This window comes from Carcharhinus amblyrhynchos, chromosome 11 (genome assembly GCF_965287045.1).
Source record: "Carcharhinus amblyrhynchos chromosome 11, sCarAmb.v2.hapA, whole genome shotgun sequence".
Classification (NCBI taxonomy): domain Eukaryota; kingdom Metazoa; phylum Chordata; class Chondrichthyes; order Carcharhiniformes; family Carcharhinidae; genus Carcharhinus; species Carcharhinus amblyrhynchos.
The window spans coordinates 3,213,399-3,239,407 of NC_137334.1; the positions used below are offsets into that span (position 1 = coordinate 3,213,399).

General features: G+C 44.1%; 1 protein-coding gene across 3 annotated transcripts; it reads left to right on the top strand.

Moving 5' to 3' along the window:
• Positions 1-13,753: 13,753 nt before the first annotated feature.
• LOC145349843 (gamma-crystallin S-1-like) lies at positions 13,754-21,168 on the top strand. Of its 3 annotated transcripts, XM_080198429.1 has the most exons (4): positions 13,754-13,762; positions 13,861-14,107; positions 18,330-18,587; positions 21,143-21,168. In XM_080198429.1, the coding sequence occupies exons 1-4, from the start codon at positions 13,754-13,756 to the stop codon at positions 21,166-21,168; spliced, it is 540 nt and encodes a 179-aa protein (XP_080054555.1). The 3 variants fall into 3 exon arrangements, with proteins under 3 accessions (XP_080054555.1, XP_080054554.1, XP_080054553.1); XM_080198428.1 differs by lacking the exon at positions 21,143-21,168 and having other exon boundaries at positions 13,861-14,110; positions 18,330-18,598; XM_080198427.1 differs by lacking the exon at positions 21,143-21,168 and having other exon boundaries at positions 13,861-14,103; positions 18,323-18,598.
• Positions 21,169-26,009: the final 4,841 nt, after the last annotated feature.

The following is a 26,009-nucleotide window of genomic DNA, read 5'->3' on the forward strand; positions in this document are numbered from 1 at the left end:
GCGGTACTTACTCTTGTGACTCAGCCAACATTGCCTACCTGATACACTGCAGGAAAGGATGTCCCAAGACCATGCAGATGCTACGACAACAGATGAAGGGACATTGCTTGACAATCACCGGGCAGAAGTGTTACCTTCCTGTGGGGGAACACTTCAGCAGTCAAAGGCATATTCAGCCTCTGATTTTTGGGTAAGCGTTCCCCAAGGCAGCCTTCAAGATACACGGCAATACAGATTAGCCAAGCAGAAACTGATAGCCAAGTTCTGTACACATGAGGACAGCCTCAACCGGGATCTTGGGTTCATGTCACACTATCTGTAACCATGATACAATTCACACCGCTTTAGCCTGTGCTTAACCCGCTTCCCACTTGCATTGTCTGCACCTGTAAAGATTACCAGTTAAGACTCGCATTCCAACTATTATCTTGTAATTGAGTCTGTGTCGATATATGCCCTGTTTGTGAGCCCAAATCTCCACTCACCTGATGAAGGGGCAGCGCTCGTGCTACCAAATAAACCTGTTGGATTTTAACCTGCTGTTGTGAAACTTTTTACTGATTTTTTTTCTTTGAGTTGAGGGGTGACGTGTGTCGAGAGCATGAGAACACAGCAGTCGGGTTTCAGATAGTCCCAACTTTCCAGAGGGAAGCATGTAGGATGCTGTCCACAAGTGTATCAAAATAATCAATTGAGAGAGAACGCCAGAATGGATGGAGGTTTCAGTAAAAGGTAGGTTTCAGCAGGGTGGGGTCAGGCAGTGTGACTGAGGTAGAAGTAGGTGATTTTATGATTGAGGGGTATGTGTTCAGAAGCTCAACTCAGACCCATATATGACACCGAGTCATCTTAGAAAGTTGCCAGGGAGAGGAATGGGATTAGTGGCAAGGAGACAGAGTATGGAGCAACTACTGAAGACAATGGCCTCAGTCTTTCCAATACATAATTGGAATTCTAATTAAACAATGGTTTTGTCTTCTGAGTTTCTTCTTAGCTTCAATCTCTCCATTGAAGAATCATCATTTCTACCCTTATTTGATAGTTATGAATATTGAAAGAAGTTTCTAACTGTAGCCTCATCAGAGGCGTATAAAACAATAAATAAACTGCTCCAACTTGTATTGAAATGCCTTTGAGAAGCATCCTGGAAAAGTTAATTTGCTTTACAACAGCATGTAATAAGAGGTCAAGATTCATATCCAAATCCACTTCCTTTACAACCTTTCTTTGTAGCCTGTCCTTCGTCAACTGTTTAAACCAAAAGCAACTCATTGGTCTTCAACATTCCAATGTGCATCAAAGTACTTTCTCTTTGAACCTTTTCTGTTGTTGTCACCCTCCATTCTTTACTGCCAAGCCAATTTTCAATCCAATTAGCTAAACAACCATTCATTCTATGAACCTTTATATTCTTATTGGGAAATCATCAAATGCCTTGTGGATGTTCAATAGTATTTCGTTCACTGGGTTGCCCTAACCTATCAATTGAATTAATTTTTCAGAGATTGCATTTTTTCTGTGAGGCATGATTTGTTGTACTAAATCATCGTCTGTAGTCTCCCTGCCTTTTCCCTATATCCCTACTGTCTTGTCCCCATAACCCTGCATGCTGTTTCTGTTCAAGTAATAATCTAGTGCCCTCTTGGATGCCTCAGTTGAAGTTGCCTCCATCACACTTCCATGCAGTATATTCCAAACTCGAACCACTAGCTGCTTGCAAAAGGTTTTTCTCACGTCATATTTACTTTGCAAATCCCCTTGAATCTATGCCCTTTTAATCTTGTTCCTTTTATGAGGAAATAGTTTCTTCCTATCTACTCGTCCAGCCCCCTCATGATTTTGAACATCTCTATCAAATCTCCTCTTAGTTTTCTTCTCTCCAAGGAGAATAGTCCAATCTCTCCAAGCTTTCTTCATAACCGAAGCTTCTCATCCCTGGGACCATTCTTGTAAACGTCTTCTATACTCTCTCCAATGCATTCACATCCTTCCTATAGTGTAGCACCCAGAACAATACACAATATTCCAGCTGAGGTCTATATGTATCTTGTACAAGTTTAGCATAACCTCTTTGCTCTTATACTCTATGTCCCTATTAAAGATCCCAGAATACTATTTCTTTTATTAACTGCGCTCTACCTACCTACCATCTTCATTGATCTACATACATACACACCCAATCCCTCTGCTCCTGCACCCCTTTAAGAACTTTACTCTTTTATCTTATATTGTCTCTCCATATTCTTCTTATCAAAATGCACCACCTCATACTTCTCTGCATTGATCTTCATCTGCCACCTGTCTGCCCACTTCATCAAATTGCCTTAGTCCATCTGAATTTCTACACTATCCTCTTCAAAGTTTACAATACCTCCAAGTTTTGTGTCAGCCACAAACTTTGATATTGTCTCCTGCACAGCAAGAAATAGATCATTAACAAATATCAGGAAAAGCAAGGGTCCCAAAATCGACCACTGGTGAACACCACTACAAACCTTCCATCAACCTGAAAAATATTCATTGACCATTTGGCTTCCTATAATTCAGCCAGTTTTGTATCCACATTGCTACTGTCTCTTTTATTCCATGAGCTAGAAATATTCTCACAAGTCTGCTATGTGGCACTGCCTTCTGAAAGTCCATATACATCACATCAACAGCATTAGCCTCATCGACCCTTTCTGTTACCTCCCCAACTTACCTTCTATTGAAGTCCATACCATCACCGATACCAGAGTTCATGTGATATCAAAGGGCCATGAGCGAAACCCAGTACATCACACAAATCAGTCTCCCATTCATTGACACTGTCTACACTTCAGAAAGACAGCCGGCATAGTCGAGGGCCCCACGCACCCCGGACGTTCTCTCTTCCACCTTCTTCCACCAGGAAAAAAGGTACAAAAGTCTGAAAACATTTACCAACTGACTCAAGGAATTGATATGGAAAACAGGAGGGCTGATTATTCCTTGATTCAAGCAGTAAGAACTTGTGCCAGGAGGGGGCTCATGAACAAAAGCAAGGGGGGCTCAAACACCAGTGATTATTGCTGCTCTCGGTTCCTGCTACCGCTCAGTAAACACAGTTTATAGATGTTGGGGTACAGGCACTTTGAGGGCACTTCAGGGCGATCTTTAGATGCTGGTTAGAGAAGTTGGAAACCAGTTTGCCACTGCCATCAGACTTTTGAATGGACTTACCTCACACTAAGTTGATCTTTCTCTACGCTCAGCTATGACTGTAATATTACATTCTGCGCTCTCTCTTTCCCTTCTCTATGAATAGTATGCTTTGTCCGTATAGAAACAGTGCTTTTCACTGTATACTGTTATATATGACAATAATATATCAAATCACAAACAATTCAAATTAAAAAATGCCTGAAGATATTAAATACACACAAGCTATGGTTCCTGACAACATCCCAGCTGTACTATTGAAGATTTGTGTTCCAGAACTTGCTGTCCCACCCAGCCAAGAACATAAGAAATAGGAGCAGGAGTAGGCCATCTAGCCCTTCGAGCCTGCCCCGCCATTCAATAAGATCACGGCTGATCTGAAGTGGATCAGTTCCACTTTCCCGCTTTCTCCCCATAACCCTTAATTCCCCTGTCTATCAGAAACCTATCTACCCGTGACTTAAATATATTTAGCAAGGTAGCCTCCACCACTTCAACGGGCAGAGAATTCCAGAGATTCACCACCCTTTGAGTGAAGAAGTTCCTCCTCAACTCTGATCTAAACTGCACCCCCCCCTTATCTTGAGGCTGTGTCCTCGAGTCCTGCTATCCTTTCTAAGCGGGAAGTTGTTCCAGTATGATTACAATCCTGGCAGCTGCTCGATAGTGTGGACGGTTGTTCCTCTCTGTACTGTTCACCAAAAACAGGAAAAATCTAACACAGACAATTATTAGCCCCATCAGGCTCCTGATTGTAGTTATCACTAACAGGGCAATTAAGTGGCACTGCATAGAAATCTGACAGTGCAGAAGGAGACCATTCAGCCCATCAAATCTGCACCGACAACAGTCCCACCCCAGGCCTGATCCCCACACATTTACCCTGCGAATCCCTCTGACCTACACATCCTGGAACACTAGAGTCAATTTTCGCACGGCCAATCAACCTAACACGTACATCTCTGGACAGTGGGAGGAAATTGGAGCACCCAGGCCAAACTCTCACAGACACAGGGAGAACATGCAAACTCCACACAGACAGTGACCCAAACCGGGAATCGAACCCAGGGACCTGGAGCTATGGGGTAGCAGTGCTAACCACTGTGCCACCGTGCTGCACCTCCCCCACTCAGCAATAACCTGTTCACTGTTGCTCAGTTAAGAACATAAGAACATAAGAAATAGGAGCAGGAGTAGGCCATCCAGCCCTTCGAGCCTGCCCCACCATTCAATAAGATCATGGCTGATCTGTCGTGGCTCAGTTCCACTTTCCCGCCCTCTCCCCATAACCCTTAATCCCCTCTCTTATCAAAAACCCATCAACCCGCTTCTTAAAAATATTTAGCGAGGCAGCCTCCACCACTTCAACGGGCAGAGAATTCCAGAGATTCACCACCCTTTGAGTGAAGAAGTTCCTCCTCAACTCCGTTCTAAACCGCCCACCCTTTATCTTGAGGCTGTGCCCCCTAGTCCTACTGTCTTTTTTGAGCGGGAAGAGTCTCTCCACCTCTATCCTATCCATCCCATTCATCATCTTATACGTCTCAATGAGATCTCCCCTCATTCTTCTAAACTCTAACGAGTACAAGCCTAGTTTATTCAGCCTCTCCTCATAGCTCAACCCCCTCAACTCCGGTATCAGTCTAGTAAACCTCCTCTGCACTCCCTCCAAGGCCAAAATATCTTTGCGCAGGTGCGGCGCCCAAAACTGCACACAGTACTCCAGCTGCGGCCTCACCAATGCCCTATACAGCTGCAGCAAGACCTCCCTACTTCTATATTCAATCCCCCTCGCTATGAAGGCCAGCATCCCATTCGCCTTCCTGACCACCTGCTGCACCTGCAAGCTGGGTTTTTGCGACTCATGCACAAGGACCCCGAGGTCCCTCTGCACCGTCGCCTGCTGCAGTTTTTCGCCACGTAAGTAATAGTCCTTCCTACCATTCTTCCTACCAAAGTGGACCACCTCACACTTGCCAACATTAAATTCCATTTGCCATTTCCTGGCCCATTCGCCCAGCCTATCTAGATCCTTCTGCAGACTCTCCACACCCTCCGCACAATTTGCCGTTCCCCCAATCTTGGTGTCATCAGCAAATTTCGACACCCTACACTCGGTTCCCTCCTCCAGATCATCTATATAAATGGTAAATAGCTGAGGCCCCAGCACCGACCCCGGGGCACCCCACTAGTCACAGTTAAGGTTCCAGAAAGGTTACTCGCTCCTGATGTCATCATAACCTTGATCCAATGCCTAGGAGACTGTCTCCAGTGGTTAATATGGAGTCAAAAATAATACAAAACCTCAGTCAAAAAACAAGCAATGGTGAGAGCTGAGGGGGATTTTCCAAGGGGGTTTGTCAGGACTTTATGGAAGTAGTTTCACATCCCAGTTTTGCTGATAAATGGTGCGTTGTCACAATGAAAATCACATGAAAAACGTAAGTGCCGATTCTGTCATTAATTTAAGCAGTAAGAACTTCTACCCAAAAGGGGTCTCATGAACAAAAGCAAAGAGGGCTCAGATTATTGCTGCTCTCGGTTCCTGCTACCGTTCAGTAAATCCAGGTCATAGATATTAGGGTACAGCCACTTTGAGCGCACTTCAAAGCGATGCTGGTTAGAGAAGTTGGAAACCAGTTTGGCACTGTTCGGTTAATGCCACTGTGGTTCCTATCAGCCTTGTTAGTCCAGTAATAATTTAGCATGATGCAGAGTAAAGTGGTCTCAGCAAGCAATACAAACCGATTAATAATATTCTTGTTCCTATACAAATTTAGTTTTGATAAGAAATATTGATAGAGTAGATACAAATTATTCCTGAATTGTAGCCATTTGGGAAGCATTGTTAATAACCATTAGTACCCAAAAAGGTACAAGATCTGGACAAGATGAAATTTTTAATATTTAGAAAGTTTCAGAAATATGAACCGATGTGAAAGTCGCCGGAAGTATTTTTCATAAATGATTTTAAAAGGAACTTTGTGCAGTAATAAACTAAAAGATTTATTGATTCACAAGATCTACGTACAATGAAGAGTTTAACAGCGCAACTGTACAGGTCGACTCCTAACAACCCCCAACTCCAGCTGAAGCCTTCCCGTCCCAGGAATGTTTCAGTTAAGTGTATTTAATAGTGTCACAAGTAGACTTACATTAACACAGCAATGAAGTTACTGTGAAAATCCTCTGGTCAACACAGCCTATTGAGTTGCACTGAGGGAGAATTTAGCATGGCCAATACACTTAACCAGCATGTCTTTTGGACTTTGAGAAGAAACCAGAGCACCCGGAGGAAACCCACATGGACATGGGGAGAATGTGAAGACTTTGCACAGACATTGACCCAAGTCAGGAATCGAACTGTGAGTCTGCAATGTTAACCACAATGCTGTCCTCTCCTTCCTGATTGACCAAGGTTGGCGTGCTCATGCTCCATTGTTCTTGTCTGGTCCAAAAAGGATCACCTCCTTAATGGGCCCACATTACCACATTTATGGATTACCTTTGATAAAACGCAAAGAAAAACATTTATCACGTAAGCAAGCAACAAAAGTCTTACAGAAGGGTCGTCAGGGAAGAACAGTTCATTACATTAGCTGGCCCAGAGACTTCCAAAACCTTGCGGAACATTGCAACTCTGTCAGGAGTTCTTTAGAAGCTGATGACGCTGGAATGGATGTGCTAACCATCTTGGGAGCTAGACCCTCGCCGGCCCCTTCCTCCGACTCAGCCACTGAAGCCAGAGGCTGCCTTAGCCCCACAAGCATTGGAATCTCTCGTTCAGGGCTGGTACTTACAAACTGGATGTGGGGCCCACTTGCATGTCTCCTGGAGCTGGCTCCCTTGAGTAAATGGTTGACATCCTTCTTTACTGGTTGGCCCTGTGCCTCCACCATGTATGAGACAAGCCCTGTCTTCTCCACAACTCTCTCTGGTACCCAGGCAAGTCTGCCACCAAATTACTTGCCAAAATGAGGTTGTCAACGTTCAAGGATCTGTCCCGTTTCTGAGTGTCACAATATTCTGCCTGAGAGGCTTTCCTAGCCTCCCGGACAAATTTGGGAACACTAAATCCAAACAGCTACACAGGAACTGATCCATTAGCAATTCTGCCCCAAGTGGTGGCATGAAGTGTAGTGTTGTAGGACAGTAAAAAACTCACCAATCATAATGGTAATAGCCTATCAGCTTGCCTCTTCATGGAAGCCTTGAATGGCTGCATGGCTCATTCCACCAACCCCTTTGAGGTTGGATGGTAGGCACAGACCTAACATGACAAATGCCACTACAGTTAATGAAATTCGTCAGCTCTGATTCCCATTCACACTTCCGGAAGACTTTGTGTGATGTCAGTGTATCTTTAAGGGATTTTTTTTTAAGTCATACTCTCTGCAGCTCACAGCCTTCGCTGATGGCATTGCTGCCAGCTGTCTGCAAGGAGTCCTTTTATTGTTCCTTAAATGGGGCTTGTTTATGTTCACTCTGGGATTAGTTTTATGGCCCTGTAACGTCATGTGTTCGGGACAGGTTTTTTTTCTCTTCCTGGGGAGTTAAAGGTTTTTTTTTCTCCGTTCGGCTGCAGTTTGAGTTTTAATTTTTAGAAGGGGCATCAAACTGAAAAGAAATGTCTCTCCTTCTCTACCTGGTTGTGGGAAAGCTTTCCTGGAGTCAAAGCTGCTGTTGGTGGCTTGACCAGAGTTTCTCTAGTGTTCTGAGAAGCTGTTCTGACTTCAAACAGTTCAAGACAATTGCAGATTTCAACTGAAGGATTCAACTCCAGTATCACGTGAGCATTAGTCTTTGCTGTGTTGAACCCGTTTAAAGAGTTTTTGACTATGGAAGGTTTTGGTTTGATTGGAACATCTTAGATATATTTGTTAATGGTTATACATTATTGTGGTGGTTTTGTTTTTGTTTGTAACTGATAAAAGTTATTGCTAATTTTCTTCCTATACATGTTAACTCTATTCTTAATAAAACTTTGTTTGATAAAAGCTCCCAAATGGATCATTTGAATCATACCTGAGGTGAAACATATCATGATTATCCCAGCCAAATTCAAATTGCAAAACTTATGATTCAGGCCGGCTTCATAAAACACTTTGGAGTTTCTGACCTGAACCATGGCATGTGGAGCTCAAAGATCTGCCTTAGTTTATCAATCATAGATGTAGCTGTGGGGGACATGACAAACTGAACACCTAGCCACTTGGAGTGGGCAACTTCTAGGATCAGGAACATGTGCCCCAAAAAAAGGCCCAGTGAAATTGACATCAAGCCACGACCATGGACAATCCGACCAGTCCCAGGGATGCATGTTCACTGATGGTGGTATCGCTTGCTTGGTCCAACAAGTTTCACACCGCCCAATCATATGTTCAATTTCTTTGTCAATGTCAGGCCAAAGCTTCTGGCCACTGCTTCAATTTTGCTCTGACCTGGATAGGCATCACGTAACATGTGGCGATTGCCCTGGGGGTAGTTTGATGACACGGCCCGCCCACAATAGCACTTCACTTCGCAGGTTATCCCTGTGTTGCAAATACGCCTTTATTTGCTCTGCTGTGTTGGAGTGCCATCTTCTTGACCTTCAACAGCAACCAGTTCCTATTCGTCCATGTCCTAATGTGGACTGTTGAAACAGGCAGTGTGTCCAAGAAATGCAGAGCCAATACTATCTCCTTGGGGACAGGGGTGACGATATGTCTGTGGCAGTGGGAGGCGGCTGAGTGCATTCACATTTGAGATCTGTGTTCCCGGTTTATGCTGCCAGAAGCAAGGCCCATCTCTGTACCTTAGCCGAGGCGATAGAGGGAACCGGCTCATCCTCCCGGAAAAGCCCCAGCAATGGTTTACCATCTGACATGAGGGTGAAATGCTAGCTGTTGATGTACTGGTGAAATTTCTTCACTGTAGAGATGATTGCCAGGCTTTCTTTGTCTATTTGTGAGTACTTTTTCTCAACACCTGAAGCAAAAGCATTTGGTCTCTCCTGTCATTCTCTGGGTTCGAACTGCTGCAAGTCAGTATCATAGAATTAAAGAATCCCTAGAATGCAGAACGGGGCCATTCGACCCATCGAGTCTGCACTGACGCACTGACAGAGCACCTTTCTCAGACCACACCCCATCTCCCTAACTCTCCCCTAACCTACACATCTTTGGACACAATGGGGCAATTTAGCATGGCCAACCCAGCTAACCTGTACATCTTTGGATTTGGACAGAAAATTGGAGCACCCACGCAGACATGGGAGAACATGCAAACTCTACGCAAGACTGATTCTTCTCGGACATGTCCTGAGAACATTCTCTTTAAAAGGGGAAAGCCCTATCCTTATATCACTTGGCCAGCTTAGGATACGTGTTCACATTTTTGTCCTTATCTTTGAGTCATAAGTTACCCCCACCATTTTAGCCTTGCATTACTGATTATAGATAGTTCACAGACTGGACTTTTCTCTTGCCTGGAGACACGTTCAATTGTTTCTGGAATAGTGCAGAGATTGAGATGCAGGAATAAAGCACACCCATTGGTTGCAGTGCTGACAACACGGCCAGCTTCATGCTGCCTGCTTATTTCAATAATTTCAGCATCCGGTTTTTTTTTTCATACTATACCTGCATCCCTAAGACCGGTTAATAAGATCCAACCCATCTGTGGTATGATGTCCTTCTGTTTGGTGAAGCTCGCTCCCAGTAAACACTCCTTCACAGTGCAAGGGAGCACTTGCTATTTCTCTCTCAAGTCAGTATCCCAATGCTGGGGAGGTCCCAGCTTGGCCAGTACATCTGATGGTGACCCAAAGCCTTCGGCATTGCTGCTCCATTCTGGTATCGGGAACGTCTCAGGGGCTTCAGGCTTCTCTGAAACATTCCCTTGCTCACAGCGCCAGTTGTGTTCTGTTTTGTTCTTTTAATGATCTGGGAGAATGTTAAATGAGACAAGGTGGAATTATAATCCCTAATCTATTATAATTGTCTATTGAAAAAGAGTAAATCATTTGGGGAAAAAAAATACAAGAATCAAGTCTCATGCCCGTCAGGAACCCAAGTGAGGACAGTGGGTCTGGAGTTCGAACGGTCTTGGCAACCTATGCGATCCGAGGTACCTGGTTCAAAGCCCCCACTGCCACTTCTACAGTGGGACATAAACAATCTTGGTGTGATGCTAGGAAAACCATACACAAAGACAACAGTAGCAGGTCAACTTGACCTGTGATTACAGTGATTCTACTGTACGACGCCGTAACATAACCGCAGCCCAAACTTTCATTCCCACAGCACGGATATTGCTAAGTTAGCTGACGAATATATTAACTCTTTACTTTTCATACAGACACACAGCCAGGAGAGAGTTGGGCAGGGTCAGGCAATTTCTTCCGGGACCAGAAAGGAAGGTGCTGAGGGTGGAAGTGACCTTTTGAAGGCCTAAGTATTTCCATTGTAACAAGGCGGGATATATTCAGGCAGATTGCTGGGAATGAAACAGGTGACCTATCGCAGTGATAGGAATGGTGGTCATGATAGATAGCACAAGAAAACAGAACTATTGTTAAAAATATAGCAGGTAAAATGTGTTCCTGAAGAATCTATGAGAAAGAGGGATATGGTTCAATTCTTCCTTGATTATTTGTAAATCGGATGTTCTGGATGTTTCGTTTCAAATGTTCTCTTACTCTAACAAAATGGATAAAACAACCAGAATTTTGAGGGAGCAGATTAATGGTGACTGATGATACAAATTGTATTCCAGATAGTTTTATGAAGTATTAAGGGATATTAATCAAATTTATTAACCCATTTATTTGTGCAAACTTAATTTAACAAGTGACTTGGTAAGCAGAGTTGTGGGAATTATTCCTGGATCATCTATTGAAGGGGTATATTTTTACTCTGGGGTGTGTTTAGCGGAGACAGTAATGGGGTGACAACAATGAGCAGCAGACGGCTGATCAAACTGATCTTAACCAACTCTTGAAAGCCACTATGATCAAAAGTGAGATGTTCGTTATAGGGAGCAAGCAAGTAAATGATAACCATCTTTCAGCTACGAAAGAGGGATTAGCCCATAAAGAAAAAGAGAATTGGTGAGAACAATTGGGAATTAGACACAGAAAGTGGACACTTGACTGAGGGCTTGAACTGTCCAAATGACCAAGTTGTAAAAGCAAACTAAACAAAGACCGATCTTCAGATAAAACTTGATGAAATTCAAGCATCATGGCTGGGATTCTTCCAAAAATATCCTGAGTGGCAAATCCAGCGTTTTTTTTTTCAGCAGGATTTTCAAAATGAATCTCCCCACGCTCCAGCGTCCTAGCCTGAATCTCGGCAAAAAATTAGGAAGTGGGACCTATTCCCGCTGGAGAGGCCGGCAGCATGGTGCTGAATGGGCCATTGCGCGTGTGCTGATCTGTCAGCGCTGAGATCAGCGCATGCGCAGTCGTCCTGTACTGTCAGTTTCCCGATCATTGACCAGCCCTGCCAGCCAGCAATGCTCGCCATATGAGCCTCTCTTTCCTGATCGCTGGCTTCCCAGGACAGCACCGACATCCCCTTCCCCCCCCCCCCCCATCACACAGTGGAGTAGCTCAATCTCCTGGCTCCCCCCCCCCACCCCATATCCCCGACTTCCACCCCGATGGCCAACCCCGATCGCTGTCCACACTCCCTCTGCCACTGCTCCCAGTTCAGAATGGCAACAGGATCCCCCACTGCCACCGATCTCCTTCCCACGGCCCCCTCCCCTTTCACCTCCTCTGGCCCTGCCCCCTTGGCATTGCCACTTTGCCCCTTGGGAAATGCCAGCGGCCAGGCTGGAACTGCTAAGATGGCAATGCCGAGGGGGCACCCCCCCTTATCTCCAACCTCTTGGGGAGCCACCATTTCCTCCCGGAGGCTTCAGTAATGGGCCTGGTAATAAGATTTAAATTTGAATTTAAATAAGACCATAAATTTGGAGATCAAACTAAGGAAGGATATAAAATCCTTTTGAGTGAATATAAGAAATATCTTAGCACCATCCTTGAAATGACTAAAATAGATTTTGAACAGAGAAGAACACACTTTAATGTACAAGAAATGCTATTTTGGCTTTGCTAAATCCAAATGAGAACTAGCCACGTTTCAGTTTGGAAAACAAGTTTAAAATTGGAATTATACCTTAAAGTTTATTTTTTATTCACAAGTAGGCTTATCATTGCAATGAAGTTACTGTGAAAATCCCTACACTCGGGCACCTGTTCGGGCACTCTGAGGGAGAATTTAGTGTGGCCAACGCACCTAACCTGCACACCTTTCAGACTGTGGGAGAAAACCGGAGCACCTGGAGGAAACCCAGGCAGACACAGGGAGAACATGCAGTCGCTGTATGGACAGTGACCCAAACTAGGAATCGAACTCGGATGCTTGGCGCTGTGAGGCAGCAGTGCCACTATGCTGCCCCTACAGATAATGAAAAGGACATTTGGGCTGTGGGCAAAATAGAAATGCTCATATTCCAAAAGTGAGAGAGGGAGTAGGAGCAACCATCAGCTCGTTCCATTCATGGAAGACTTTCTTGAAACTGCCTGTGTCACTTGTAATTTCCGTTTTGTGACTGGGTAGTCTGGCCTTGAAGGACTTCACCCATTATGCACTTGCAAGGTGTATCTGTCTGTGGTGGACATTGACTCAGTGTCCAACACTTTGCATTGATTAATGTCTCTTTCTTCAAAAGTAATGGGTTTCAATTGGTGGCTGGATTATCAGAAATGTCTCTGTCTTTATACAGCCCTGTGGGTGATTTGTCACCTTCACCTTGCAACGCGGCCCTCCATTGCTCCGTCTCACTTCAAATGGCAAAATCCCCACTCAGTTGAAAATCCTATTTCCAAAAGCAATGGGGCATTGCCTTGTGGGAGCAGTTTCCCATGTTGGAAATGATGGATCTCCAGCCAGCTTCCTTACCTGGGTCAGGAGCTGTCGGTGATGCAGTTGACTGCACGTTAACCTGTGCACATTTAAAAGAGGATTTTAATAGCTTTGCAGGCTCAGCAATGGCAGGACATATATCAATCAGCAGTACATCAGTGATGGGGCTCACGATCTATCTACTCTGCATACTTGCGTTACAAGCAAGGGGCGTCCATGCCATCACATTTCAGAAAATGGCAATCGCCACACAGCACCAGAACGGGCCAGGGCATTTTGTTTTTACCCCATGTGGCTCACATCGTGCCTCGGCTATCCGTGTTGATGAGCCCAATATCGCAGCGATAATATCTTTATTCGATTCAACATCAGTGCACTTTGCCTTCTAGGCCTTTGCATTTTTTCACAAACAATTAAAACAGCATCAAAGCAGAATGGATAGAATCAGTGTCCTATCCAGAAACCTGAATAAGGGGATTTTGTCTGCAATGACTATAGCTTATTTTCTAATTTGATTTTTGCTGATATACGCTGTTGAATCGATTAGAATAACAAAAGTATTCCCTACAGTGGCGTTTCAGTCCAGCGTATAAATACCCAGCTGTGTGAAACAGTGCAAGGTGCAGGTAGTTGTCTAACTGACTGTGTCGCTCAAAATGGGCAAGGTAAGGTGAACTTCCATATATTTCATCATTGTTAATATATTGTACAAAATACATCAAATTCAGGAAACTATCAATTCTATCATGTTCTTTCCCCACAGATTATCTTTTACGAGGACAGGAACTTCCAGGGTCGGCACTATGAGTGCAGCACTGACTGTCCCGACCTGTCCCCTTACTTCAGTCGCTGTAACTCTGTCCGCGTTGAGAGTGACTGGTGGGTGCTGTATGAGAAACCCAATTACATGGGATACCAGTATGTTCTGAGCAGGGGAGAATATCCTGACTACCAGCGCTGGATGGGGTTCAATGACTGCATCAGGTCATGTCGCTCCTATCCATGTGTAAGTTGTAATTACGTGTTAATTATCATTTTCGATTTGTTTTCTTTTATGATTTGTATTTGTTACTGTTATTTAATGCATTACATTTACAACCCTTTCGTTAATTGTGTAATAGTCTTTTATATTAACTGAGCCACAAGCATTCTCACTCTTTTACTGTTATTAGTGGCAAATTCATATTTTAGTTATTCCTTTTTTAAAATCTGTCCAGGGAGTGTCTGAAAGATAGTCCTTGATTTAAGTAGTTTGCTCGGTCATTTAAGAGTCAGCTACATTCTTGCGGGACTGCAACCATGTGTAGGCCACACCAGGTAGCGACGACAGATTTCTTTCCTGAAAAAGTATTAGTGAAGTAGATACATTTCCATGGCACCATGGCCATTAGACTTTTAATTCCCAATTTTTGTTGGGTTCAAATTGCAACATCTGCCACGGTGGGATTGGAACCCAAGACCCCAGAGCAATTACCCTGGCTCTCTGGATTACTAATCCAGCGACAATACCACTGCACTACCCCCCTCCCCTATTACTTTGCTCCATTTTCAAGAGTTTGAAAAAGATCGGCATACTGCAAGGAACAGCCCAAATTAGGAATATAATCCCTGTCTGTACCATAATGGCATGTTTCAGATTAGTCACCAATATGTGCCCAATAATTCTATTGTATAAAGGCTACGGAATCATTTATGTACTTCTCTGCCTGTTGGCAGATTTGACCAGACATCCAAGTAAAAATCACGTGAACATTTTTATGAGCAATACTGTGTGTGAGCGGTGCCTGAGTAAGCCTTCATTATATTGTTGAACTGACTGTTGTGGACAAAAAAGTCTGAGAACACACTAACTGACTCAAGAACAGCTTCTTCCCTGCTGTCATCAGACTTTTGAATGGCCCTATCACATATTAGGCTGATCTTTCTCTTCACCCTATCAGTAACTGCAATACTACATTTTGCACCCTCTCCTTCCCTTTGTACTCTATGTTTTTACTTTATAGCGTGCAAGAAACAATACTTTTCACTGTTTCCCAATACACATGACAATAATAAAATCAATCAATTTAATTCAATTCAAATGTTCATTGGGCCAGTGAGGCTGGAAGAACTGTTCAGTCGTGTCACTATCATCAGGACTGAACTATGCCGTACACTTTACCCTGCTGGGAACCGATCCAAACCTTCCAAGTGGAAGGATCAGCACTTTCCTCTAATCTTCATGATGATGATGGTCATGGTTTAAAGGAAGTAATTAGTTATTCCAACATGTGGGGCAGCTTATGTCGCCTCTTGTCTCCTTGTCTCCAATGAAATGAAGCCCAGTTTTGTATATCTTTTTCCATAATTGAGACACCTATGCTACATTCTCCTCGCTTTTCCCTGCAAGTTTCCCAGTCTCCATTTAGTAGATGGATGTAATCAGTACCACTAACAATCCAGATGTAATTTCAATAATGACCTGTGCACTTGCTGTGACTCACTATGTTCCACATATAAAATAGGAAAGATTAAAGAAAGTTGGCCCACATTCAGTAGAGTTTAGATGATTGAGAGGTGATCTATTTGAAGCGTACAAAATTCTTACAGGCTTACAAAGGGTAGATGCAAGGAGGGTGTTTCTCCTGGCTAAGGGGTTGGTCTCAAACCAGGGGACAGTCTCAGAATAAAGGGTCTGAGATGAGGAGAAATTTCTTCCCTCTGAGCATAGTGAAGCTTTGGGGTGTTCTCCCTCAGAGGCTGTGGGGGATCAGTCACTGAGTGTGTTCAAGATAGTTTAGCGAAGTTTGTTTATCTCAGTTGGATGGTCAGCTGGTAAGTGATGGCAACAGTGAGCATTCAATCCCCACATTTGCAGAGGTGTTCACAAAGACTTTGCTTCTTGCCTGAGGTGTGGTGATCCTCAGGTTAAAATCACCACCAGTCAACGCTTCCCCTCAGGGACTATGACAACTTTACCTTTCTGTTCAAGACAGAGATCGGTAGAGTTCTAGATTATTAAAGATATGTGGATAGTGCAGGAAAATAACATTGAGATGGAAGATCATCTATAACCCAACTGAATAGTGGAGCAGGTTTGAGACACAAGGGATTATGTTCCTGTATTAAAATGTCTTGTCTTTCATCTTTTTAGGTTATCAGCATTATTGCTAACGGCCTCACGGCAACTGGATACATTAAGTGAATTTATTTCTGGAGACTTTTAAACTACTGCCTTTGTCTATAGACAGATTTAGAATCATAGAATGGTTACAATAAGGAAGCCAGCCACTTGATGTTTCGGTCCAATGCCAGCTCCCTTCTACAGCAGTTTAGTGCATCCTTCTCCCCAGCCTTTGCTGGAGGCACTATTTTGTCCTTTCAAGTGCTAATCCATCTCATTTTCAAAAGCCATGTGTAAACATCCTTTCAGGCAATGCATTCTCAGTTGTAACTAATTGCTGGGAAGCATTTTCTTTTTCATCCTTCTTCTACGGTTCTTTTGAGGGTTTTCCACCCTCTCACTAAGGTATGCTGTCTGAAAATCTCAGGAGTTTCGAACGGCACTACAAAATCCCTCCTAACCTTCTTTCCTTCCAAGGAAAACCTCACTTTCTCCACGTAACTGAAGGGGATCATCCCTGAAGCAATCTCTGCTTCAGGGTGGTGAATCTCTGGAATTCCCTGCCCATGAAAGTGGTGGAGGCTACCTCGTTGAATATATTTAAGTCACAGGTAGATAGGTTTCTGATAGACAGGGGAATTAAGGGTTATGGGGAGAGGGCGGGAATGTGGAACTGATCCACTTCAGATCAGCCATGATCTTATTGAATGGCGGGGCAGGCTCGAAGGGCTAGATGGCCCACTCCTGCTCCTATTTCTTATGTTCTTAAGACCTTTCTTGCAGCCTCCCGAAAGCATCTTTCCAATAATGTCCAGAAGTGGACAGAGTTTTACCAGCCCGCAGGAACCAGAATGGGATGTTGAGAAGCTGCTGCAATTGTTGGGAGCCATTGTGACTCAACAGTTGGCACTACTGGGGAATGTTGGCGACAGCGGGCATTTGTAGAGGCAAAGGGACATTTCACCAGACTGTCGGCATTTTGCTGATGGTGGATCAACCCCTACAGTCACATGGAGGTCTCCTGTCACCCTGGCTGGATCGGTAACTCCGGTGGCACTTAATTAGCTGCTGCCCAGAAAATTGGGAGGGAGGTCCTGCTGGCCACACATGCGTGAGGACAGATCACTTCTCCAGCCGACAATCGGCAAAATTCTGCCCAATACACCGATGGAGGCCAGACAGATGTTTTATACAGGTCCATCAACAGTCTACTTTGCTTTTATACTATCACTGGGATTTTCCTGTCCCGCCAGCCACAGGAATCATAGTGAGTGGGGAGCTGGACCATGCAAAAGTGCCTTGACCATGGGTGGGATTTTCTGGCTTTGGGTGAGTGTTCCCAGAAAATTCTGCTCTATATCTCTATTCATACAGCCCAGATTCTAACACGTATTTTTCAAACTGCGCTGCCACATTCTGCAATTTATGGACATGCTTTCTCACCACCTCAACCCCGTTTAGAATTGTACACTTTATTGTATATTGTCACTCTTCATTCTTCCTAACAAAATGTGTCAACTTGCGCATCCCTGCATTAAATTCCCCGTGCCGCAGGTTCACCCTGTCCACCAGCCTGTCCATCTCGCCTTGAACTTTATCATCCTCACAGCTCCAAGTTCTGTGCCACCTGCACATTTCAAAGTTGTACATTGTGGACCTCTGTCAAATTCATTTTTATACATCCAGTAAAGCAGTGGTTCATGCTACAAGAACGGAAAATGCAGGAAAATCGCAGCAGGTCTGACAACATCGGAGGAGAAAGAATGGGGCCAACATTTTGAGTCTGGGTGACCATTCATCAGAGACCCAAGTCATCCAGGCTGGAAATGTTGGTTCTATTTTCTCTCCTCAGGTGCTGTCACTTATGCATTTCCGGCATTTTCAGTTCCTGTTTCGGATTCCAGCATCCACAATATTTGGCTTTGGTCTTAGTGGTTCACATTACTCATTCTAAAGTGCTTCAATCTTGGAATGCTCTTTAGTAGATACCGCACACATGCTTACTATTGTATATTTTTCTATATTTTCTTCTTAATTTTTTTATTACCGTACAGAGGATTTATACAAAGCGTATCACACACCCATTTGATGTAATTTCGATGCTATATGTTCTTTATTCCAGTACCGAGGTGGAAACTACAGGATGAGGATTTATGAGAGGCCTGACTTTGGGGGACAGATGATGGAATTCATGGATGACTGTCCCTCTGTCTACGATCGTTTCCGTTACCGTGACATTCACTCCTGCCATGTGATGGACGGTTACTGGATCTTCTATGAACATCCCAGCTACAGAGGCCGACAGTACTTCCTGAGACCCGGAGAATACAGGAGATACGGTGACTGGGGCGGCTGCAACGCAACTATCGGATCTTTCAGACGCATGAGAGATTTCTAGATTAGTAGTTGAAAACTAGTCTTCCTTATGTTGAAATATTCTGAAGCATAATAAAGGTGTTATCAGCAGAACTAATTTTTCTTTGGATTGAGTTATTTGTGCCTCTGTCACTCCAGATGTTTTATAATTTTGCAATTACAATGACTATTGAAAGATAAGTATCTCCCATAGGTTTGAAAATGAGAATGTACATAGCAACATAAGATTCCGCAATGTAATCTTTATTTAAGTCAGTGACTATTGTTCAGTTAGATGGTTCCCCACCATATATTATGCAGAAGAATCACACCTATAAAGATTGTGGGTTCCCTCCGGGTGCCCTGGTTTTCTCCCACAGACCAAAGATGTGTAGGTTGCGTGGATTGGCCATGTTAAATTGCCCCTTAGTATCCAAAGATTGTAAGTTAGGGGGATTAGTCCTGGTAGATTGAGGGGTTACAGGGATAGGGTGGGGGAGGAGGGCCTGTGTAAGATACTCTGTCAGAGTCAGTGTAGGCTCGATCGGCCAATTGGCCTCCTTCAGCACTGTAGGGATTCTATAATTATATAATTACATCACTGAACTAATAGGACCTGGTCCTTTCCAGGTGTAGTGTACTCTCCCCAACCACAACTTCCCATCTTGGTGAGGGTCTCAGCCTGTGCTCAGCTAATATCTATTTGTCAGTCTGCAGAGCAGGCAGATCCTGACATTAATCAAAATGCAGCACAAATTTGATGCCATTTTGGAGCTTAGTATTCCCAGCAACGTGCTCTCTCAACCTCACACAGCTCAACATGGGTGAAGACCCTCTATCTCCACCACTGGATCATACACTGGACTGAGGTTGTTCTGTGTCAATTAACCAGTCTGCTGTGTGGGGTTATATTTTAAAACTTTTTAAAGAAAAAAAGGGGCGGAACGGTAGCACAGTGGTTAGCACTGCTGCTTCACAGCTCCAGGGACCTGGGTTCGATTCCTGGCTCGGGTCACTGTCTGTACATTCTCCTCGTGTCTGCGTGGGTTTCCTCCGGTTTCCTCCCACGGTCCAAAGGTGTGTGAGTTATGTTGATTGGCCGTGCTATAATTGCCCCTTAGTGTCCTGGGATGTGTAGGTTAGAGGGTAAATGTGTAGGGATATGGGGATAGGGCCTGGGTGGGATTGTGGTTGGTGCAGACTCGATGGGCAGAAGGGCCTCTTTCTGCACTGTAGGGTTCTATATAAACCATTTTCTGGCTATTCATAGAGTCCCGACGGTGCAGAAGGCCTATTGAGTCTGTACTGACCACAATCCCACTCCAAGCCCTATCCCCTTAACCCCTCATACTTTTGGTGCTTTCCGAGTTGTTTCCAGGTAAAAGGTTCAGAAGGAGCAGATGCCAAAGGATTTCCTGCTGACTTCAACACTTCTGTTCAAGCCATTTATTTCCAGACATGGGTTCACTCAAAATGCATTCCCCTTTGAATACAGCACAACTGGGAGAATGGGAGAGGCCACACAGAGCAGGACAAGCTGTTGGGGAAGGGAGGAAGAGAGTGGAAACAGAAAACTCATCAGAAGGCCATCTGTATCCAGGATGTTCAGAGAAAAGCTCTCCTTCTTGAACCTTAGCAAGTATAATAACTCCAGGACTCAGGTATAAAGGAACAATGCTTTATTGCATAAAATAAAATAAAGCAAAACCACAAGTCTGTGGTGATTACAAACAGGGCCCAACCGGGGCAATACAATAATGGACCCACTCAGGGGCCTGCTTTATAAATGGCTCAATATACAAGTTTCACATGGTAAGGTAATTATCAATCACCAGGGAGCTCATATTCTACAAGTCCAACAAGGAGGTCAATCAGTGATTCCCTATGCAAATCCTGGGGATTATCTCAGTAAGGAACAGTGTGTGAGATGTCTGAATTTTAATAAATCGTGCCTGAAATCTGCCAACTGCTACAGCTACAACCTCAAAGTAGGACACAGATGGCATTACCAGTGGCTGTGAAGGTGACTGTGGCTATTGATATTCCTGGTGCTTTGCAGACTGATGCTGGAGATATTTGTAACTTCTCGTAGTTTAGCGTCCACTGTCACACTGATGCTCTCAAATCAAGGAGAGCTAACTAAATTTAATTTTCTCGTGCTGCGGATCAGCAGGCGAGGCAAGCTGGTGGCTTTGCTATGACTGCCCCATTCACTAAGTGCACGCACATTGCCTTATACCAGACTCTGTCTGTCAACTGCCTTTTAGCAAAAGGGATCCCATTCCCACGCTCCCAGCTGGTGTGCAACAGGCCAGCCCATTGCCGATACCTTGGGGACACTGAATCTCTCTTTCCGATCTTCATTTTTCCCTGATTTCTTTGTTCATCCGTAGGGTATTATTTGTGTTCAGTGTGTTCTTGGTTTATAGAACTCTTCAAATAACGAGGAGGTTTGATGAGATTACTCAGTGAAGACTGTTTGTTGTGATCAGTAAATGGTCAAGAAGGATAAAATCAACCAGAACAGGAGAGGTTTTTATTTTCAGAGTGCTGTTTGGTCTTTGTGAAAATGATTTCCGCATCCAATTCGAGCTCAAAAAATCAGGGCAATAATGGCACCAGCCTGGTGGCATAGCGGTTAGCACTGCTGCCTTATAGCACCAGGGACCCAGGTTCAATTCCAGCCTCAGGTGACTGTTTGTGTGGAGTTTGCATGTTCTCCCCGTGTCTGGGTGGGTTTCCTTCGGGCGCTCCAGTTGCCTCCCACAGTCTAAAGATGTATGGGTTGATTGGTCATGATAAATTGTTCCCTAGTAACCCAAGATGGGTAAATTAGGGGAAAGGTGCCAATTAAGGCCTCATGAACAAAAGCACTTTGGAATTAGATGGCGTACTTGTTGTTCCATTAGGTGTGTAGTATATTTACTGCTTTAAACACTTATTTACATTTAAGGATATCAGAGTCGGACGAATATGATAAGTACACAAAGATATTTATCCAAACAAACCCTTCCTTATAAAAGGAAAATAATTGCATTCTGTATCTTTTTGCAAGTTACTCCACGTCAGAAAGAAAATTATCATCATCTTATTACACAAAAATTATAATTTATCCCTTTAGAGGGAGGCGGTGGACTTTTTTTGTCACTGGAATAATAATCCAGTGTAACGCTCCGGGAACCTGGGTTCAAATCCTACTACAGCAGAAGGCGGAATTTGAATACAATAAAAATCAGGAATTAAAAGTCTAATGATGACCATGAAACCATTGTCGATTGCCGTTAAAAACCTTTCTGGTGCCTATTGTTGAGAGGGAAATCTGTTGTCCTTACCTAGCCTGGCCGACATCTGATCCCAGACCCACAGTGACCCTCAAGGGCACAGAGGGATGGGCAATAAATGCTGGGTCAGCCAGCGATGCCTAGATCCCATGGGAAAAAAACTTAAAAATACAAACTCTTAATAGAAAATTATTTTTGAACATTTTGAATGACAATTACAGATGTTTTAAAGTAGTCATGATATTTCTATACTGCTACTGTTTCCAGGTCAAAGGTCATCACACTTCAGCAGGTTTCTATGTGAATTTGGGTCACATGAACATCGCCAAGCTGTGTTGTTTAAAGGGGACACTTGTACATTCCTTTCCAGAATTCTCTGTTATGAATATACAAGATGGTTATCTTTTAAACTGTCTCATGTAATTCAAGATAGAGAAGAGTAACTTGGACTGGGGAATGTGACCTTCTACGCAATCTGTCTGAAGTCAAGCCCACGTGACTTCAGACTACATCTGCCTGGAGATAAACCGACACAACCTACTTGTTACGAAGACAAAAATTTCAATCAAAATGCATTGAAAATAAGTTGCAAGTTTTAACACATTAACAGAAAGGAAGGAAAGCGGGAATAGACTCACAGACTCATAGGGTCAGCAGGGTTAGGGAACAAGACCAGGCAGAAGGAAAGGATTCTTTTTGGTTTAATCCCCAAGAAGACTGCTGGGGGTGGGAATAGGTTCCCAGTTTGATGAAATGAAGAATGTAAAGAACTAAAGACAATGGGGGCCATTTGAATCTAAATGCTGAAATGCATAATTCAGGTCCAATGTGTAAACCCTGTTCTCAGGCTCCCCCATACACACCCAGCCTGAAAAATAATCGCGAATCTGAATTGTGCTGTGGGCGGGGTTTATCACATCCGAAACGCTGCTGCTCCAATCGGAACTGCGCATGTGCAGTAAAAAAAAAATTGAAAAATATTCCCATCATGTTTATTGACATGAACCCAAGATCCCAGTTGAGGCAGTCCTCGTGTGCAGAACTTGGCTATCAGTCTCTGCTCAGAGACTCTTGTGTTCATGTCACACTATCTGTAACCTCCATGACTTGCCTGGGTTTGCAATATCTCACTTACTGTCCTGTCTGGAGACAATACACATCTCTTTAACCTGTGCTTAATGCTATCTCCACTCACATTGTCTGTACCTTTAAGACTTGATTAGCTGTAAAGACTCACATTCTAATCAGTATTCTGTAAACAGAGTGTGTGTCTTTATATACCCTGCTTGTGATCAGAACTCCCTACTCACCTGACGAAGGGGCAGAGCCCTGAAAGCTAGTGGTGTTTGTCACCAAATAAACCTGTTGGACTTTACCCGGATGTTGTGAGACTTTTTACTGTGTTTACCCCAGTCCAACACTGGCATCTCCACATCATTCCTCCCACAGTCCAAAGGTGTGTAAATTTGGTGCATTGGCCGTGCTAAATTCTGTGTCAGTGGACCCAAACAGGCACTGGAGTATGGTGTCGAGGGGATTTTCACAGTAACTTCATTGCAGTGTTAGTGTAAGCTTACTTGTGACTAATAGATAAAGATATTATGAATGTTACAGTATAGGGGTGTTTCAACAGAATGAGGATTCCTGCCTGACTTTGGGGGACAGATGATGGAATTCATGGATGACTGTCCCTCTGTCTACGATCGTTTCCGTTACCGTGACATTCACTCCTGCCATGTGATGGACGGTTACTGGATCTTCTATGAACATCCCAACTACAGAGGCCGACAGTACTTCCTGAGACCCGGAGAATACAGGAGATACAGTGACTGGGGCGGCTACAACTCAACTATCGGATCTTTCAGACGCATGAAAGGTTTCTCTTTTTGTTGAAGTATGCGATCTAGTCAAAAGAAATTGATTTTGAACATTAATAAAATTCATGTCATCTGATTATTTTGACTTCTCGTTTCCTTTTTTACTTATCATACAAATCACGGAAAATTAGTCTTATATTTCCGCTCTATCAATCCTTTCATCCCATTAAAAATTCTATTATCAATATAATTTAAAAAAAAATGTTTGCTTATGATATTCCAGATACTTTTATACATCTCTCAATCATTAATGTTTCCATCTGTAAAATTTTTAATTCCCTTTTGAGATGAGATTCACTGGTCAGCCAGCATTTATTAGCCATTGCACTTGTTCAGAGGGCAGCTGAGACATTGCTGTGACTCTGGAGTCACATGTAGGCCAGACCAGGTAAGGATTTCAGATTTCCTTTCCCTAAAGGATGTAAGTGAACAAGATAGATTTTTGGGTGGGTAACACGGTGGCAAAGTGGTTAGCACTGCTGCCTCACAATGCCAGCGATCTGGACTCAATTCCCAGCTTGGGTTACTGTCTATGTGGAGCCGGCACATTCTCCCCATGTCTGCGTGGGTTCCCCCATGTTCCCTGGTTTCCTCCCCCAATCTCTTCCGCTTCTTGATCCCGGCTTCACGTGGCGGGCACTTTTAAGCTGTACTTTTTAGCAGCTTGAATAGGACACTGTAAATTTGGTTTCAACGTTCAAATTAAACCCAGTTAAACATTGAGATTTGACTGCACTTTCAACATGAGGCCAACAGAAGCAAGTATTGTCTGAAATCCCTCTCACATCTGTTGACCAGTTGGTATTTTCTGTTGAATTTAGGCAGGAGACTGATGGGGCATGTGCTTGGCAATGCCAGCCTGGCACCTTGGCACTGCCTGCTGGGCAGCTTGGCACTACCCACCAAGTGTGCCCTGAAGGGGGCAGGGCCTGGCTAGGGCGGGTAGCAAGGGGATTGATGGGGTGGAGGGAGGGGGGGTGGGTTCACTGCCATGCTGCAAAAGATCGGTGGAGGAGAGGGAGGGCGCGATCGGTCTCAGCAGTGGTGGGGGGGGAGGTGGATGTTGGGGGTTAGTGATGGTGGCATGACAGTGCAAGCTCTACACAGCCTGGAAAATTTGCCAATCAGCTGCGGGCAATAGCTGGAGGGATTCATTGAGGCTGGCTGCAGCAGCAGAAGCCTGACGTCTGTCTCTCTCTCTCCTCTCTTCTCTCTCAGGCCTCTGTTGCTGCAATTGCACATGCGCAGACACAGAGATCTACACGTGCACAATAGCACCCTCTACTGCTGGAGTTACTGACTGGCAAATGAAACCCTGCCCACTGCCTGTAGTGGCTGGAAATAGTCTAAATCCGTAAGATTCAGAGTAAAGACTCCAAAAACAGATCTGAAATTCTCCCCTCTTCATCATTAGCTGGACACTTAGAACCTCTCCTGGAAAATTGCCCCCAGGGGTCAGACAGCACATTTGGCCCTTAGGCCTATTGAAACCTTTAGCCGAACAATTAACTACCACTCAAGAACCTCATTCCACCTCTGCCTTTATTTTTTAGCCTGTGGGGGAAGGTGGGACACACTAAGAAGTCTCACAAAACACCAGGTTAGAGTCCAACCAGTTTATTTGATAGTAATCCCACAAGCTTTCGGAAACGGTGTTCCTTCATCAGGTGTGTGGAAGGTCCTGTGGGAAAGTGAGAGCAGGGCAAACAGCCCAGCAGCTCAGTGAACCCGCTCAGAAAGGACGTTCTCATATCTCAATAGCTGCCTGACTCACAACCAAACATCACCATGTATGTTTGGCTGAGAACACAGACAGCTTTAGCAATGCCAGAACGCCTGCTCTCCAGAGGAAACACTGTTTAATTAGCAACTCGGGTTCACTGATCACTGTGGGCAATTTTACATTGTTTGTTAACGTAGCTTTCGCAGTTTCATGCGTCTGTGATTGGCGTTTTATGAAACTTCAAAAGCCTAGATGACGGACACTTTTATTAGTTTGGATCTGGTCTTTATCCATCGGAGAGCGTTCTCAACGGATTACCTTTTTCTCAGAAGTTCTTTTCAGCGCATCTGACTCAACGCTGATTGATTCTAGAAATTGTAGGGTGGGTCAAAGGGCAATGAATTGCCAGAGTTTGACATGGGGGGGTTATGAGAGGACAGGGAGGGGATCCCAGAATCGGGATCCTTCTGCCATTTCCTGAGTCAGCCCAGCTGTGTGAAAATCCAGGCTGTTAACTGTGTTTCTCTCCACGAACGCTGCCTGACCTGTAGAGTATTACCAACCGCTGCAGTA

Coding starts and splice junctions, on each gene's coding strand:
- LOC145349843 (XM_080198429.1), top strand. Junction 14,108..18,329: donor TCGCTCCTATCCATGTGTAA/GTTGTAATTACG, acceptor TCCAGTACCGAG/GTGGAAACTACAGGATGAGG. Junction 18,588..21,142: donor CGGATCTTTCAGACGCATGA/GAGATTTCTAGA, acceptor TCCGCATCCAAT/TCGAGCTCAAAAAATCAGGG.